Consider the following 18,677-nt stretch of genomic DNA (forward strand, 5'->3'; position numbering starts at 1 on the left):
TCGAGAAGTTATTTTTTCACATGCTAAAGCGAAACGTAATACTATAACGTACAGATGAGGATATCTAATGTTCCTGATACGTTCCTCTGGCGCAGGTAATAAGACAGACCCAGGCAGTGTTTCTGTTTCAGCTCCAATACGCTGTGGAATGTATGATACAATGTACTATCATGCCACAAGAAAGTGTCTATTAAATCAGCTTAATGGTATTTTGCTGAACTGCCCAGGCGAGGTATGTGGTAATTGAAATGGTATTCTACACTCGGGCGGCGGATAGTCAAACGTATGATGTGCTGTATTGTGTCTCTTCTTAAATTGCTGTAATTGGCGTCTTTGTCAATTATATATCAGTACTCTTTATTAGATCTTCGTATCTCTTTAAAGATTTAAACGTTTGTGGATTTTTCAGTGCGTATTATAGGACGTCAACTCACCTGAAGTAATGACGTCATTGGTCTATTTATTCTTCCCCGTCTTCTGCGATGTGCTGTAATAAAACAAAGACGTAGGTGGGGGATGTATCTAAAAGGCCAGGACAAAGGACTTATAGTTATTCCCTATCTAAATGTGATAACGGTTCCTCGTATTCCTGCCTCAATGTCCGTCTTTATCATCTATAATATAATAAGGTGTTGATTGTACGCATACGGATTTAATAAAAAACCCGAAACGATAAAGGTACAAGATATATTTGGCATCAACACTCATTTGTACATTTCTTATTGAACATGATTTAATTGAAAAGCTTCGAAGTTTTATTCATAACCTCCACCCACTTCAGTTGGTGTCAATCCTAACGCTAACACTCCTTTCATGCAATATACGACAGGCTCGACCAATCATGCAATGTATGTACTCTCTGTACGTGATCTAAAAAGCTTATCGGCTGATCTATGTAATATTTATATATACACTATCAGTATATGATAAACCTGTGAGTCTAAATAATACTGTCTCGTGAGGTTGCATTTGTCTATATCACGCCCCACTAACAGACAATGAATGGCCACTTAAATCACCCATAAATAGACATGGCCATTATGTAACAAAATATCAGCTCCTTAACGTGGTGTTGGCTCGGCACAATACAACTATCCTTCACGGTTCAGACTACATGTTGAGACACTATGGTGTATAGTATATTGGCACAACTACGGCGTTCACAAACCAGAACTTACACGCAAACAGGATCACATTAATTGTCTTGTCTCCAAATATGCTACAACATGTCTAACACTGGTTACAATTACAACGCCACAGCCGGTCTCCGTGTTAGCACTGCGAGAGAATAGATTACTTCAGGGTAGATGAACATATACAATGGGTTGGTCTCTTGACCAAATTCGTGGGAGATCCGATGTATACTCCTGATGTGATTGTCCGCAGTATCAGCTCTCGACTTTGGCAACGTCCACTCAAGCGTCTACTCTTGTCACATGAACGACGCTGCTGCGAGACGTTATCGTATTGCCACCTGCTTGATTAGACGCAATTTCTGAAATCAGTGTTCTTCCATGTTCTCAATGATGTCGCGTGAGGAATATAAGGCGGACATTAGTCCATCGACTGAGGTAAGGGCATGCATATTGATTATTCAATTCCTCAGAAATAATGTACATTTGTATTTTAAAAATGCACCAGTCTAATGTTGTTAAAGTTGTGAGATTTTTCTGTTTGATCTCATTATAATTTGTCTGTACTGATTGATAGTATAGATTCAATGAACTTCAATATGAATGTAATTGTTTTGTCATTTGCGTGTTTGAGAGTACTACCGTAGATAATATCGCTCGATGTTGGACATGTATAGTCACTAGCTTAATCTTCTTCCGTCGTTTACTGTGCATTATTGGCATAGCACGAGTACAGCAGTGCGTAGATATACATACATCTCATCACACGCATACAAAAACTTGACACGTGCCAGAATATATTACATAAATAATGACTATTGCATATGTGGCATAACAATATTTCATATTTTGTGTTGTCACTTGAATTTATCATCTGCCGTTCGCATAAAAAACGAGTGTCTGGGGTTCTTTGGTTTCCATATATACATGTACGTACACTGAACCAATGTTTATATTCAACTGTCTGGGATAGAATGCATTTGTGAACATATTGTCAGAACCTACATCGAATTAATCAATTGTTTAAAAGGAATTCCTTAGAAGTTGACGGATGACAAGGTCGACATCTTGACAACGAATAAGGCTCAGCACAGGAACGTCGCTATGATAATACATTAAAGAAGTTGTTATCCATAAATTGTGTCTTCTTTGTCGAATAAGTCAAGTTGATGTTATAATTCTAAGACTCTTATAATGTTGAACATGTCGAATGGCAAAATTTGATCTGAAAAGTGGAGGGCGTGTGGGTAAAACCATCCTAAAGATTTGGAGCAAAGGGTTGTCATAACATTTATGAGCTGTAGTAGAAACACTAAAACCGCGTACATGGATCAATCGATTTGCTGAACGTTCATCATAGATGCATGCTACTTTGGTTTTTGTGTTCCTTTTACCTCGTACAGTGTTTTGCTGTAACTCAATATGTGAAGTCAAACTATCACCGAATATGAAAAAGTGCAGTCAGGAAATTATAAACTAAAAATCAAATTGACAAACCTATGACATTTCATATTCAAATATTAAACTAATTTCCATTTGAGTCGCTTAATGAAGTCTTTGATTGACATTTACAAAGTTGAAAGATCAGCAATACATGAAATGAAATTTATGAATAGTTCCTTATTATTTCTCAACGACCTCTCAGTGACATTTCTTGCACCTTCATCAGGGAAGACATCGTCCTCAGGATTGGTTGAGGATTACTTAAGACGTTTTCACCGATGGACTGTGTTGTCTTCAAGGCTGGTTACACATTTTAACAAACGGCAAAAAAATGATGTGTGTTATCGATATTTTTATATGGTTAAATAATGGTCAAGTAGCCAATCCCCGTCTACTGATTTACTTACCTGAACTGTAAAAAGAGTACAGTGAAACTCCTCATCTGTTACATAGATCCACAAGTTATATGGATCATCTTAGATCCACAAGGCCGTATGCTAAGAGGTATGACTTCAAACTTATTCTTAATTTATTCCAGCAGCTCCAGCCTTTGGTGTCCACAATTCACAAATCTTGAGGTACAATCGAGTTTGCTCTTTCTACAAGATTTCAAAGATCATCATACGACTTTTACTTAGAAGTTGTTTGATCAGGGTATAAACTTTCGGCGCCTCAGTAAATCTTTCAAAAAAGGTTTTATGGTAGACATGATGAGGACATTTCCAAATGTGACGCATCACGAGAGAGTAAAATGATGTCCCTATTTTGGCTTGTACCATATGTTCCCGTGTTAGTTTTGATTATGATTCATGTGAATAATTGACTTGCCTTTTCATGTGTACACCTGTGCCGGATGGCGGTTGGGCAGATACGCGCGCCTTTTCGAGAACACCTGATATTATCACTTTGTTATAGTGATTCATGAACACGTGTTTAGGATATAGTTGGAATCGTACAACAGACTCTTGATTTACAGCAATGTCTCATGGCTATTAAAAGTATGTTTATACATTAAGTCACGCCGTAATGACTAAACGATATTGACGCGAAACCTCGATACACGTGAAAATTCTATGAACAGCCAAAATGGTGCAAGCTTTTATCGATTTCCTGAAAAAGGAATCACGCCAAAGTATGGTCATGTTTTTAACCATATGCAGTGAACCAGATTAAGAATTAAGAACAGTACAATTGAAAACTAGTTTGTAAATATTTCTACCTCAGCCAAAGTAAATTTCAATACAGGCCAGCAGACATCCTTAAAGAAAGGACCGCCTCCGTGGTCGAGCGTTCGCCCGGAGAACGGAAAGTCCGGGGTTCGATCCCCGGGCGCGACATACCAAAATACGTTAAAAATGGTACTTGTTGTTACCCTGCCTTGCGCTCGGCATTAGGGGCCTAAAGCAAGGACTGGTCGGCCCAGAGTCAGTATACTGTGTCTGAGTTGGGTATTCATGTTAAACTGCGGCATGGTATACCAGTAGGCTAGCACTATAAAATCGGCATTAGTCCGGACTAGTACAAGCAGCCACACACACACACACACCCTGCACGTCGCTATAAGTGCAATAGTCTTGGACGCGACGTTAAACACCATTTCACCTCACCTCACCATAAAGGAAGACAAGACTCATGACAGTCGGTAGTCCTCGCAAGTCTGCTTCAATTTTGAATAATTCAAGTCCCACATAGTCAATTTTATTTTAATCTAGTAATTAGTTCCGCAAAATGTCACGCAGGTCACTGAACATATAGATCAAGAAATAGATATTGGAAAGTATAATGTATATCGTTGAACATGATTTCATTTTTTTCGACGTGGAGTGAGAGAGTTGAGTTTTTCATCACCGTAGCAAGAATTCTTGTAGAGAATGAATGATGCATTAGATACGCAGGGCAATCTTAGTCATATCATGTACTTCTATGGCTATCGGTCTGCGCGCGTTTTCCATGGCGGAGATCCGACAGCTTGAGTCGGACTATGCCATGTTACACCAGTAGCTTCAACATCAGCATAAGTGAGATTGCTTTTTGTGATGGAATAATTATGACTACTTATGGTTAAATAAATAATTTCATTATTTGTTTTTTTTTTACTTTACGTACGGTTAACTACATTTCATTCAGCCTCGCCCACACACTGCTACTTCCCCTGTGTAATTATATCAGCTGTGACCGTGTTTTATAGAAGCCTAATGAAGTAAATTTGAAAGTGTTGGTATTTCTGAGATGAGGACATGTATATGGTAATTTTCAAGTCATGTTGATGTTTCAGCAAGCGGACCATAATGAGAGTCTAATTATATTTTGGTTAAACAAATTGATAAATAGCGAACTGCAAACACTAACGTGATCTGTCTCCCATTATTCACAAAAAACATTATTTGAGTAGAGAAAACAGTTTTGACTTTTTCAAGAAAACAGTTTCATTTAAATCTTCACATTTCACACAGATTGGGTTATTAACTATAAAATCTCTTGAAAGGGAAGAGGAGATAGATGTCGTTTTTCACCCCTCGCAATTATTTCTGTTTCCTTCCGTCCCTCATTTCCATCTATTGCTGTCATCATCACCAGTAAAACAGCAATGGTGGATATCAGTATGATTGCAACATGTCCAACAATGTGTAGTCAGGGATTATTTGCTTTCCATAATCTCCTCTACGTGAGTAGCGCCTGTCTTGGGGCGGTTGTATTCTGCTGCGGTGATTACCAGCAAACACTCTTGTGTAATTGTTGTGTAGACAGTTTGAACAATCTGATCCTCATCATCAAAATAATCACCAGAATCATGTCACAATTTACGTCCAGCAAACACTGTAGCTCATTGCCCGGTTTCTTATTCCAGAAGCGTTTTGTGGCTTGTTTAATATGACTGAAAAGATGTTTAACCATGCAGAATCCCCCTTTCTGAACCAAACGGTTCATTAAAGGAGTAAGAGAAATTATATGTTCTTTATGGTTTTATATAGTTCATTGTGAATGTGGCTAAAATGATCCATTTTATCGCGGGTGTGCAAGGCAAGTGACTAGCATATGAAAACGCATATGAATTAATGCAGTCCTTTCTCACAACTGTCGATCCTCAACGGAATGTCGGGATGTAAAAGAATCCATATACAACTTCCCTCCTCTTTTTCAATCTTATAACAAAATGAACTTCTTTCAAATCTATGATCAGTTGGTTTCAATATACATTGTAGTTATAAAGACGTAATAGCCTTTACTTTATCTATGCCAAAACCTCCCACTATCCTTTCTACACTAGTTCCAACATGGATGCGCCTACAAGGCAGGTATTCTTAAATCTCATCTAGTAGAAGGGGGTGAAAGGGGAGGGGGCTAAAAGGGTATTTAAAACTTTAGACTAATGTCCGGACCGATTTGAATATTTTACACTTTGCATGAATTTGTTTGAAAATGATCAAGAGAGGATAATTTTAGCATCACTTTCTTCGTTTCATGTCTGCTTTCTTTTATATGCTGATAAATATTGAAAATATGATAAACAAGCATAAACAATTGTAAATATATTATTTACTTAATTAATGTCCAAATTTACAATGTATTAAATTTTGTAATGGTTATGTTTTAGTCTGTACATGATGGAAGAAATGTATTATGCACACCGAAAAAACGACATGAGGATAGCGATTTCAATATGTGGAGTGAGTGAGTGAATGAGTGAGTTAGTTGGGTTTAACGCCGCTTTTAACAGTAGTCCAGGTACATCACGGCGTGTCAGTTTAATGTGGGAGGATAGCCAGAAGTGATGCAGGTCTCAGACGTTTACCACTTCGGGTATGGTGCTGACAAATCTAGAAACATAATCGATTAGATTAGAACCCAGAATCGGGGGCATGGGTGGCCCGGTCGTCTAAGGCGCCGCGATTCGCTGTGCAGAGTTGCGTCCCTTGGGCACGCCAGAAACCTATGTTTGTGGGTTCGAATCCCGGTTCGCCCCGATTATGTTTCTAGGTTTGTCAGCACCATAGCCGTGCTCGTGGGTTTCACCGAAGTGGTAAACGTCTGAGACCTGCATCACTTTGGGCTTTCCTCCCACATTAAGCCTACACGCCGCGATATAACTGGAATACTGTTAAAAGCGGCGTTAAACCCAACTCACTCACTCACTCACTAGAACCCAGAATCATAGGTTTCTAGCCTCTCTGGACGCAACTCTGCACAGCGAATCGCGGCGCCTTAGACGACTGGGCGTACCCCCCATATGTGGAACGGACTTCTTTACATTTTACAAGTCAGGTAACATTAAGTCAATTCCACTGCATATATAAACACCATGCGCGCTGATTGTATTAAATAGTATTCATATTGTATGGTGTTACAAATGAACATTTAAACGTCTGTAGTAAAGGGAAGATAAAAACTGGTGCAATAAGAGTTTCTGTTTGAAAATGCGCTATGCGGAGCTCTGTAAATATCTGACATTATTAATGAAGATATTGTGGAATGTATCGCTTTACATCGACGCTATGACATTTAAAACAATGCGACTCATCTGTGTTTCTGAGTAATTTATACAACAGAAAAAAAGTATTCCTGACATAAAGCAACTTGATACCAGGTAGTGACTCCTCATTGTAATGACGTCTTGGTGTTTTAGACGTGATCTACTATACCTAGAATGTAAGCATTTTGTATGAAAGTGTGATGTGAGCGTTGCGATGATGGGTGGACAAGATGTGAATGATGATGGTGGTGCTAATTAGGGCACGTGTGAGAGTGAGTGTGAGAGTGAGTGTGAGTGTGAGAGTGAGAGTGAGTGTGAGTGTGAGTGTGAGTGTGAGTGTGAGTGTACATAGTCGCGAGGGTAGCAACAGTAAGTCTAAAGTTCAAAACACTTATGTTTATCTCTTTATTTGATAAACATTAACAACGACGATTCTAATGCAAACCTTACTTTGCAACGGCAGGTATATAATAGCTATGACAAGAGGAAACTGTTACACATTTATCTAGATAAATCTCCATTGTTTTGATACGTCATACCTTTCTTTTTGATTGTGAGCTATACTTGCTGTGACGGTGTGAACAATATTCCTAGTGAAGTACGGTTACCATAGTGATGACGGCAACTCAGACACTCAGTGTCCATTTGTAACTTACCACTGAGGGCCATGTGAGAAGGTAAGCTGAGTATTCTGGTACATATTTAGATTTACTTACAAAAATCTATTTAAAAAAAACCAAAACACGAAGAGAATATATTCTAGGGTTACCATACATAGACTATGTTCGGAAATATAATTATCCATTGCTTCGAAATATCTTAGAATGTTCAATTATTATTGGTAATGCTGTTTTAAGAACTGTATTATAATGAGAATCCTCTCGACGCGACAATGTTCGTGTAGAGATGATAGTTCATTTAATCTCACAGACACCTCTAGGCTTGGGGAAAAATGCTATTTTCCAATACATTAGGTTCAATATGGTTAACACAGGCTGTACTGAGATCCGGGATAGACGAGACTGTCTCATTACCTATCTGTTGCAGAATGTGATATCTTTCATTTAGAAATTATCACTGACTTGGAACAATAATATGTACAGTTAGGCCTTAGAAATTGGCACATGCTCATATCAAAGGCCTCTCATTGAACGCTGATCTACGTCTGATTGCCAAGTTGTTAGGGAGATGTTACCATGTGTAAACGAAAGCGTCCACACGAGAGATTTCATTGACCCTATTCCTGTACAGCATAAGACTAGCACTTGGTGTAATCACTCTCTCCTCGTGGGCTGACATGATTGTTGCCATGTTATTAATGGCATGATAGGTAAAGTTGCAGACATACGATGCATAGATTACTTCAGACATTGTTCGCAGATTGTATTTTCAGAGCAGGAGTTAGGTTAATACATATGTTGGCTCATACATGTAGCTTGTAGATAGGTAATCAATGGATGCCTGTTGTCTGTGGGCACACGGGCGTCTTTGTAATGTAATGAAAATAGAGTGAAAATCTTAAGGATTTATGTGGGTCATTATTGTGTCACTGAAACAATTGTTAAGTAGATATTAAGATAAGTTAAGGATTTAAAGCGATCTGTACTATATTTGTACTACATTTGTACTACATTTGTACTATAATTGTTCTGTATTTGCCATTCAGTATTGTAAACCACACACAAACATTTTCTCTTCGTTTTCATATCTAGAAATGTCATTGTCAACGTATCTGATCAGTATCCCTAAAATCAGAGTGTGGCTGGGTGGGTGAGTGAGTTTGTGAGTTCACACTTCAATATCTCACGACCTGTGACACCACAAACGATGTACCCATATCGGTAATCAAACCTGGGTCTTGGTGTGACAGATGAACGATTTAATCAGACTACCCACTGTCCCTTTCCAGTCGAACGTGTCAGTAATTCTTGATGTAATCATTTCGCTATTTAACCGCATTCGTATACTCGCATTAGATCATATCAATGGCTAGACCACGATTTCCTTCATTGCTAAATTGAAAAAAAGAAACCAACTGAATCTAATTGGACAAGAAGCAGAAACTTTAAAACGCAGAACAAAGATCAATACACTGTTTGTCCAGTCATATACCCCTATACCTACGCAATCTAACGGTCACGTCCACACATTGTGATTACTTATCTTGGAGAGAGTGGTCTGTAATATTGCTAGAGGTCTCTACAGACAGAGCCTTGATGACATACATCTCTTCCTCTGGACAAATCATACGCCAATGTCACTTCCGCTAAGGCAATTACCTACTGACATTTCCGGTGAGAGTACTGCGCGGTGACAGGAAGTAGGGGTCTGATGGTCCGGATGTAGCGTGTGCCATGATTACATAGGCAGTCGAGAAAAAAATCTATTTGTAATCTCCCATCTTAAATAAGTAATAAAGTATTTATGTCTGTGATAGTACCATCGAGGTCCACTTAAATAGAAGTTATTGCTGTATGGGGGAACAGTAATTCTTATGTATACAGACGCAATTGGGAGAGTAGCTTACGGCCAAAAATTGTGGACTTATCAAATACGATACATATTGAATCGGATACTTAGGGAACTTCACGAGATGATATATTTAATTAACCAAGGGCATTGGGGAGTCTACTCATTCTGTAAACTTTCATTGTCTATGTAGTTTTGTATGTAATATTTTAATGATTTAAAATTCTTACTCATGATTATCATATGTCTCGACTAATCTTTACTCGGCTCTTTTTCCCTAAAGTTTTGAAATATACCTTGCGTCAGCCCAGTTCATAATATGCACGAGGAGAAACGCATAATAAGCGTTACATGAATAAAATAATGGCAGCCACTTTGTTTTCAATCTACATCTACTAATGTAGATTTACAGTCGTAGAAAACTAGTTACAAGTGTGACAATACTAACTTAAAGATTTATGCGTGGTGTGGGCGTATACTATTTCTTTTAACACTGAACAGGTAACACGTGTTGCAGGACTGCTGTAACCTGAATACAATGAACAAGTTATACCTGCAGTGTTTGCCTGATCTAACCCACAGCAATATAGCTGGAATATTGCTGCCTTAGGCGTAATACAACATCCGCGCACTCACACACTATAGAGTTCGGAGAACGGATGAAATCAAGATCCAGCGTGTTCCAGTAATGGGAATTGGGACAAATTAAACCGTAAAGTTAAAGTACATACTCACTGTCAAGCAAATGCTTATTTTATTTCATAAATAATAAAAACTTGTAAAGTAGTAAATACGACCATCTCAGCATGTCTACTAATTTAAGGCTAATTAGGTTTGTGTTTGTAACAATGCAACACTCTTAGGTATTTTCATTATGAGAGAAGTAAATGTAATTTGCTACGTGAGCATAGTACCCACACACGAGATTACACACGGAGAAAGTCCTGAAAGTCCCTCACACGTGATCACACACAGAGAAAGTCCTGGTAGTCCCTCATACGAAATCACACACAGAGAAAGTCCCGATAGTCTCTCACACAGCATCACACAGAGGGAAAGTCGTGATAGTCCCACACACGAGATTACACACAGAGAAAGTCACGATAGTCTCTCACACATCATCACACAGAGAGAAAGTCCTATAGTCCCACACACGAGATTACACACAGAGAAAGTCTTAAAATTCCCTCACACGTGATCGCACACGGAGAAAGTCCTGGTAGTCCCTCATACGACATCACACACAGAGAAAGTCCCGATAGACTCTCACACAACATCAGACACAGAGAAAGTCCCGATAGTCCTTTACACGTGATCACACACGGAGAAAATCCTGGTAGTCCCTCATACGACATCACACACAGGGAAAGTCGTGATAGTCCCACACACAGCATCACACACAGGGAAAGTGGTGATAGGCTCTAACACAGCATCACACACAGGGAAAGCGGTGATAGGCTCTAACACAGCATCACACAGAGGGAAAGTCGTGATAGTCTCTCGCATAGCATCACACACAGAGAAAATACCGATGGTCCCTCACACACAGAGAAAGTCCCGACTGTCACTCACCCTCAGAAAGTCCTGATAGTCTGTCGCACAGCATCACACACAGAGAAAGTACTGATAGTCTTTCGCGCCAGATCACACACACGCATAAAGGGTCCTGATAGTCTCTCACACAGCATCACAAACAGAGAACGTCCTAAAAATTCCCAATATGAAATCCCCCACACCCACACCCAGATCATTCCGATAGTTCTGTTCACATTGCAATTAAAACTTCTACAACTACCACTACTTCTACAAATACAACCTCTTCTCCAACTATCACCTCTTCTACTACTACCACAACTTCTACAACTACCACCTGTTTCACAACTACTTCTACAACTACCACATCTTCTATAGCTACCACTACTTCTACAAGTACCACCTCTTCAACAACTACCACTACAACTATCACTACTTCAGCAACTACAACTACTTCTGCAACTACCACAACTGTATCTACAACTACTTCAACAAGTACCACTACTTCTTCAACTACCAACACTTCCACAACTACCAATACTTCTACAACTACCACTACAACTACAACAACTACTTCTACAACTGCCACTACTTCGACAACTACCACTTCTTCTAAAACTGCCACTACTTCAGCAACTACACCTACTTCTACAACTACAACTTCTACAACTACTTCTACAACTACCACAACTTCTAACACCCATTCTAAAACTACCACTACTACTACAACTATCACTACTTCAGCAACTACCACTACAACTACAACAACTCCTTCTACAACTACCTCTGCAACTACCACAACTGTATCTACAACTGCCTCAACAAGTACCAGTACTTTTTCAACTTCCAATACTTCCACAACTACCAATACTTCTACAACTACCACTACAACTACAACTACTTCTACAACTGCCACTACTTCGACAACTACCACAATTTCTACAACTACCCCCTCTTCAACAACTACCACTACTTCTACAACTGCCACTACTTCTGCAGCTACAACTACTTCTGCAACTACCACAACTTCTACAATTACTTCTACAACTGCCACTACTTCTTCAACTACCACTACTTCTACAACTACCACTAATTCTATAACTACCCTCTCTTCTACAACTAACACCTCTTCAACAACTACCATTACTTCTACAACTGCCACTTCTTCTACCACTACTTCTACAACTACCACTACAAATGCTTCTACAACTGTGACATCTTCTCCAACTACCTCGACAACTTCCACAGCTTCTGCAACCCCCCCCCTCTTCAACAACTACCACCTCTTCAACAAGTACCACTACTTCTACACTTACCACTACTTCTTTAACTACAACTACTTCTGCAACTACAACTATTTCTGAAACTACCACTTCTTCTACAACTACCATAATTTCTACAGCTGCCAGTACTTTTATAACTACCAACAGTTTTCAACAACTACCACTACTTCAGCAACAACAGCTACTTCTACAACTACCACTAAAACTACATCTTCTTCTAAAACTACCACTACTACTACAACTACCACTACTTCTACACCTACAACTCCTTCTACCACTTCCGCTACTTCAACAACTCCTTCTACAACTACCACTACTACTACAACTACCACTACTTCTACAACTGCCACTACTTCGACAACTACCACAATTTCTGAAAATGCCACTTCTTCAGCAACTACAACTACTTCTACAGCTACAACTTCTACAACTACTTCTACAACTACCACAACTTCTAACACCAATTCTAAAACTACCACTACTACTACAACTACCACTACTTCAGCAACTACCACTACAACTACAACAACTCCTTCTACAACTACCACTACTTCTACAACTGCCACTTCTTCTTCAACTACCCCTACTTCTACAACTACTTCAACAAGTACCACTTCTTCTTCAACTACCCCTACTTCTACAACTACTTCAACAAGTACCACTTCTTCTACAACTACCACTACTTCCACAACTACCACTACTTCCACAACTACCACTACAACTACAACTACTTCTACAACTACTTCAACAAGTACGCCTACTTCTACAACTACCACTACTTCAACAACTACCACTTCTTCTTCATTTACTTCAACAAGTACCATTACTTCTACAACTTCTACAACTACTTCTACAACTTCCACTACTTCTAACACCCAATTCTAAAACTACCACTACTACTACAACTACCACTACTTCAGCAACTACCACTACAACTACAACAACTCCTTCTACATGTACCAGTACTTCTACAACTGCCACCTCTTCTTCAACTAATACTACTTCTACAACTACTTCAACAAGTAGCACTTCTTCTACAACTACCACTACTTCCACAACTACCACTACAACTACAACTACTTCTACAACTACTTCAACAAGTACCCCTATTTCTACAACTACCACTACTCCAACAACTACCACTTCTTCTACATTTACTTCAACAAGTACCACTACTTCTACAACTATCACTACTTCTACAACTTCCACTACCTCAACAACTACCACTACCTCTACAACTACTACTACAACTACTTCTAAACCTACAACTCCTTCTACAACTACTACCTCTTCAACAACTACCACTGCAACTACCACTAAATCTACAACCACCCTCTCATCTACAACTAACACCTCTTCAGCAACTACCATTACTTCTACAACTGCCACCACTTCTACAACTTCTTCTACAACTACCACTACAAATGCTTCTACAACTATGACATCTTCTACAACTACTTCGACAACTACCACAACTTCTGCAACTACCCCTCTCCAACAACTACCACCTGTTCAACAAGTACTACTACTTCTACACTTACCCTTACTTCTTCAACTAATACTACTTCTACAACTACTTCAACAAGTAGCACTTCTTCTACAACTACCACTACTTCCACAACTACCACTACAACTACAACTACTTCTACAACTACTTCAACAAGTACCCCTATTTCTACAACTACCACTACTCCAACAACTACCACTTCTTCTACATTTACTTCAACAAGTACCACTACTTCTACAACTATCACTACTTCTACAACTTCCACTACCTCAACAACTACCACTACCTCTACAACTACCACTACAAATGCTTCTACAACTATGACATCTTCTACAACTACTTCGACAACTACCACAACTTCTGCAACTATCCCTCTCCAACAACTACCACCTGTTCAACAAGTACTACTACTTCTACACTTACCACTACTTCTTTACCTACAACTACTTCTGCAACTACCATAACTTCTACAGCTGCCAGTACTTTTATAACTACCACTTCTTCAACAACTACCACTACTACTCATTACTACCAATATATCATTACAACTATCACTACTTCTACCACTACTTCTACAACTACCACTACTTCTATAACTACCACAACTTCTTTAACTACCTCCTCTTCAACAACTACCACTACTTCTACAACTGACACTACTTCTACAACTACCATAACTTCTTCAGCTGCCACTACTTTTACAACTTCCACTTCTTCTAAAACTACCTCCTCTTCAACAACTACCACTTCTTCTATAACTACCTCCTCTTCAACAACTACCACTTCTTCTATAACTGCCTTCTCTTCAACAACTACCACTACTTCTGCAACTGACACTACTTCTACAACTACCGCTACTACTACAACTACTTCGATAACTACCACACCTTCTACAACTACCTCCTCTTCAACAACTACCACTACTTCTACAACTGCCACTACTTCTGTGACTACCACAACATCCACTACTACTTCTACAACTATCACTACTTCTACAACTATCACTACGTCTACAATTACTTCTACTTCCATCAATACCTAAACTTCTACTGCTTCAAGTACTTCTTCTTTTATATATGTCATTAACTTTACTTCTTTGGACGCGGTTGTAGCGGTCTTTGTCTCAGGTATTTGCTTCAAAGTAGCACCTCCTAGTCGTGACATGATCCGATTGTTCGCTGTAGTGGTCAGCGTATAAATTTCTGAGCCACTTAAGGCATAAAAGCATCGTAAAGCGGGCAAAGCCATTCTTTCTACTACTACTACTACTACTACTACTACTCCTACTACTACTACTACTACTACTACTACTACTACTACTCCTACTACTACTACTACTACTACTACTACTACTACTACTACTCCAACTACTACTACTACTACTACTACTACTACTACCACTCAGATTAGTAGTTATCTGACATCCGCATTTCGATCGTGCAACAAGAAGAAACTCGTAATGCCCACATGTGCACATTGTACACCTGCAACCAGATTAAACTAAGTGTCCTCTGACAGATTATTGAAAGCAAATGCATGATGGTTTCAGTTGAAATAGAATCATTTGGCCGATATCATCAATGTTAATGGAAACACTGAAAACGTATTTTCCTTGTACAGTTTTTAGTTGTCTAAACCTTGCGCAAATCGGTGTTGTGCGAAATTTTAAAACTAGTGAAAATACTGATAGGTTTCAAACGATGGCTCGCTGACACTTCCAAGGGAGTTAACGCGGTCTAACATTTTATTTTTGTGCTTGTTCAATCTTACACCACGACATCATCACGGCATTACTGTCGTCACTTCCCATACCTTACATTTTGTATGGATTTAATCGACGCTTGACATATTCTCCTTGGATGGCCTTTCATTCAGCAACTTTCTTTAATCTTTAAAAAACGCGAAGCGACATGGCGTAAATATCAATTTTTTAAAGTGTAAGACCATGGTGGTCGACTGTGTCCAAGCCTAGCGCCAGATCGACAGAGTCTCTAATGTTTCTACAATTATATTAGACTGCTCGTAAGTGCAATAATATATTGAGTGCCTACTCTGCATACAATCGATAGAGAATTTGGGATTCCAATCAAAGAGAAGTTCTCACTGCTTCCACATGATAGGCTGCTGACGCCCAATTCATAATACGGCCATGGAAAATCACTTTAGGAGTGTGACCTAGATCAGTCTTGTTTTTCGGGTCCTAGTTGACCAAGAGGTATGGGGATGCCTGAGGGACGTGATGTAGGCCAATAATGACTGATAAGACCCTAACGATGACTGTTTTAGTAGCAGGACATGACTTCTTGAAAACTATTTGCAGTCGTCTTTTTTTATCTGTCAATCAATGCACTGCCACTCACTATCATGTTAAGTGATAACGAGGAATCTTAATGTCCACGCTGCAGACTCTCAATGTATGAGATTGAAACGGCTTTGTTAATACGATGTTCGCTGTGGTAGTCAGAAAGTTGAATAAGTTTCAACTAGTTGGCACGAAAAAGGATGCGTTGAAAAGTATAACAAATACAATTTCTGCAAAAGGATTCTTGGTTATAAAACCCATGGAAACAAAGATTAAAAGTGAAATATCGTAACTCCGAACCCCAAAAGTCCGGAAACCCTATCTACGGACGGGTCTGTTAGAATTTATGGACCGGATATTGCTCTTTAACAATATCTCGTTAATCCGGACGGTCAAAGGGAACGGTTCCGTATGAATTCACGGGTTTTCAAATTGATGAAACTCTAAACATCCTTAATGCTATGAACATTTGCTGCCTGTTAATGGGACAATAAAATGCATAAAAATACCACCATGGCGTCTATATGTTTTCGAACTGTAGAAACTTGCAGTCATTTTAATATCATATGTAGAAAGAAAGAAAATATCATCTGGCATCACTACAAAATCCACTGAACAAATGATTACTTCTGTATCAGCTAATGTAGTTAATTTAAGAAGTTTATGCATGTTATAGTTTGCTGGCTTGTTATCAATGGCGCCCTCTTTTGGTTAAGATATATACTATTCAGTTGTAAGGACTCTACTTTTAGTAGACATTTCTATTGAATGAGTGAGTGAGTATGGTTTAACGCCGCTTTTAGTAATATTCCAGCAATATCACGGCGGGGGACACCAGAAATGGGCTTCACACATTGTACCCATGTCGGTAATCGAACCCGGGTCTTCGGCGTGACGAGCGAACACTTTAACCACTAGGCTACCCGCCCGCCCCCATTTCTGTTGAATATCGAAAGGGTTTTGTCGCTTTTATTTTTTATAAACTATACCAATTGCAATATGCTAAACATGGTAATCACTATCCAAATTCTCTTAATCATATATTAGTACATGTATGTGTCTTTGATACTTGATACAAATACTTTCTTAGGAACTTTTATTGGAATAGATAGCAAGTTACTTATTCACTCAGGATGGTTCAATGGTAAAGGGTTCGAATTCCAAAATCCCACCCTTATATTGACGTTCCTCACAACCAACCTCTGATGGTTCTACACTCATGCTGATTGGTTTCTCCAAAGTTTCTCCATACATTAAGGATATTCGTCCCTTTGGCATTTCCTCCCAGAAACAGAAACGAGTCTCAAGCAAATTGACAGTCTTGGCAAATTTGTTTGAAGTAATTGAAACGCCTCTTTGTTTGTCTGCTCACACGCAAACTTTATGATGTGTGTCAATAGTTTCCCTGGTTACACGCAAACAATGTCTCAGTTTCACACCGTGCACTAATTACAGCTGTCTAGGCTTGTACTGGACGTGAACAGTACGCCTTAATGTTTGAGAGAATAAGTGGCATTAAACCAAATTTACTCACTCACTTTACATTCGCACTTGTTTTATATTTCGATATAGATAATGATATAAGTATTTGTATCCGCCCTAAATGTCTCAGACATATAAATAAATAAGGTACTATTCACACAGTTACTTACTATGTTTGTTTAACAATGTTGATGAAGAAATGCCACTGGGATCCAATTTTACCACTCTTCAAGAAGTACATCCATGACGTAGACCAGATGGCGAATATGTAAGCTCCAAAGAACTCGGTTTTCAAAGAATAATTATAGTATATCCAACAGTAATGAAAGGCTAACCTTTGAACAATTACCAAGCATCGATCACGTCGTTTGAGGCAAGAGGACAACACCAGGATGCAAGAAGAAGAAGCTAACAAGGGAACCGGTGCCGCAGTCTTCTTCTTGTATGTCATTCCATACGCTTATAGTCTATTGGTATTGATTCTTACAAAGCAGGTGATTACAACTGAAATGTACCAGGAGCCCACAGCCCTCTCCCACACATACAAGGAGATATTACTTAAGGCCATAGGTCAGATGTACCATCTCCATTACTAACCGATTTGAAAATGGTAGGCAGATTTGGTTTCAGATCTCACAAACAATGAATTTCGTGCATGTACATGTCTTCCAAATTATTTCTAAATTGTGTTCTTTCTGATTTTCATTATCCAGCATCCACCTGAGCGGAATATTGTTATCTCCACTTTATGTGGACATTTGGTATTGTCGTCTTTAGAGTTTCCTTTATTGAGATTCTTAGTATGTTAGATAACAACTATTTGTTCCTCGGATTTGCCAGACATATGTATATACTTATTTACCGAGCATGCCAATTAATGACAAGCAAAATAACAAAAAAAAAACAACCCAAAAACCCAAACCATTAATTTAGATACAGTGGAACTCATTTACACCCACCCCCACCCCCATCCACCTCCCTCTCCCTGATAATTTGTTCTAAAAGATAATTTGTTCTCAGGTTTAACAAGTCAATCAATCGTTTACTGGATAAA

The 18,677-nt window shown here is 38.9% G+C and overlaps 3 protein-coding genes across 3 annotated transcripts in view; all 3 read left to right on the forward strand.

Annotated features, from left to right (window-relative positions):
* Positions 1 to 1,434: 1,434 nt before the first annotated feature.
* LOC124110641 (glutamate receptor ionotropic, kainate 2-like) overlaps positions 1,435 to 18,677 on the forward strand; it is a 178,485-nt gene continuing 161,242 nt past the window's right edge. Inside the window, exon 1 of the mRNA XM_046469977.2 lies at positions 1,435 to 1,571. The gene's annotated coding sequence lies outside the window, so the exon portion shown is untranslated. The remainder of the gene's footprint in view (positions 1,572 to 18,677) is intronic.
* On the forward strand, positions 4,527 to 12,142 carry LOC125373250 (histidine-rich glycoprotein-like). Its single transcript, XM_048384251.1, has 3 exons — positions 4,527 to 4,573; positions 11,428 to 11,544; positions 11,794 to 12,142. The coding sequence occupies exons 1-3, from the start codon at positions 4,527 to 4,529 to the stop codon at positions 12,140 to 12,142; spliced, it is 513 nt and encodes a 170-aa protein (XP_048240208.1).
* On the forward strand, positions 13,771 to 14,881 carry LOC125373251 (cell wall protein DAN4-like). The gene is made up of 2 exons (XM_048384252.1): positions 13,771 to 13,851; positions 13,997 to 14,881. The coding sequence occupies exons 1-2, from the start codon at positions 13,771 to 13,773 to the stop codon at positions 14,879 to 14,881; spliced, it is 966 nt and encodes a 321-aa protein (XP_048240209.1).

This window comes from Haliotis rufescens, unplaced genomic scaffold (genome assembly GCF_023055435.1).
Source record: "Haliotis rufescens isolate VD_foot unplaced genomic scaffold, xgHalRufe1.0.p SCAF_5, whole genome shotgun sequence".
NCBI classification, from domain to species: domain Eukaryota; kingdom Metazoa; phylum Mollusca; class Gastropoda; order Lepetellida; family Haliotidae; genus Haliotis; species Haliotis rufescens.

Excerpts from the sequence above, each read along its gene's own strand:
- LOC125373250 (XM_048384251.1), top strand. The coding sequence starts at position 4,527 with ATGGCGGAGATCCGACAGCTTGAGTCGGACTATGCCATGTTACACCA. Across the intron at positions 4,574-11,427 it reads GACTATGCCATGTTACACCA|CTACCACTACTTCTACAAGT; the intron begins GTAGCTTCAACA and ends CATCTTCTATAG. Across the intron at positions 11,545-11,793 it reads ATCTACAACTACTTCAACAA|CAACTACCACTACAACTACA; the intron begins GTACCACTACTT and ends TCACTACTTCAG.
- LOC125373251 (XM_048384252.1), top strand. The coding sequence starts at position 13,771 with ATGACATCTTCTACAACTACTTCGACAACTACCACAACTTCTGCAACT. Across the intron at positions 13,852-13,996 it reads AACTACCACCTGTTCAACAA|TACCCCTATTTCTACAACTA; the intron begins GTACTACTACTT and ends TACTTCAACAAG.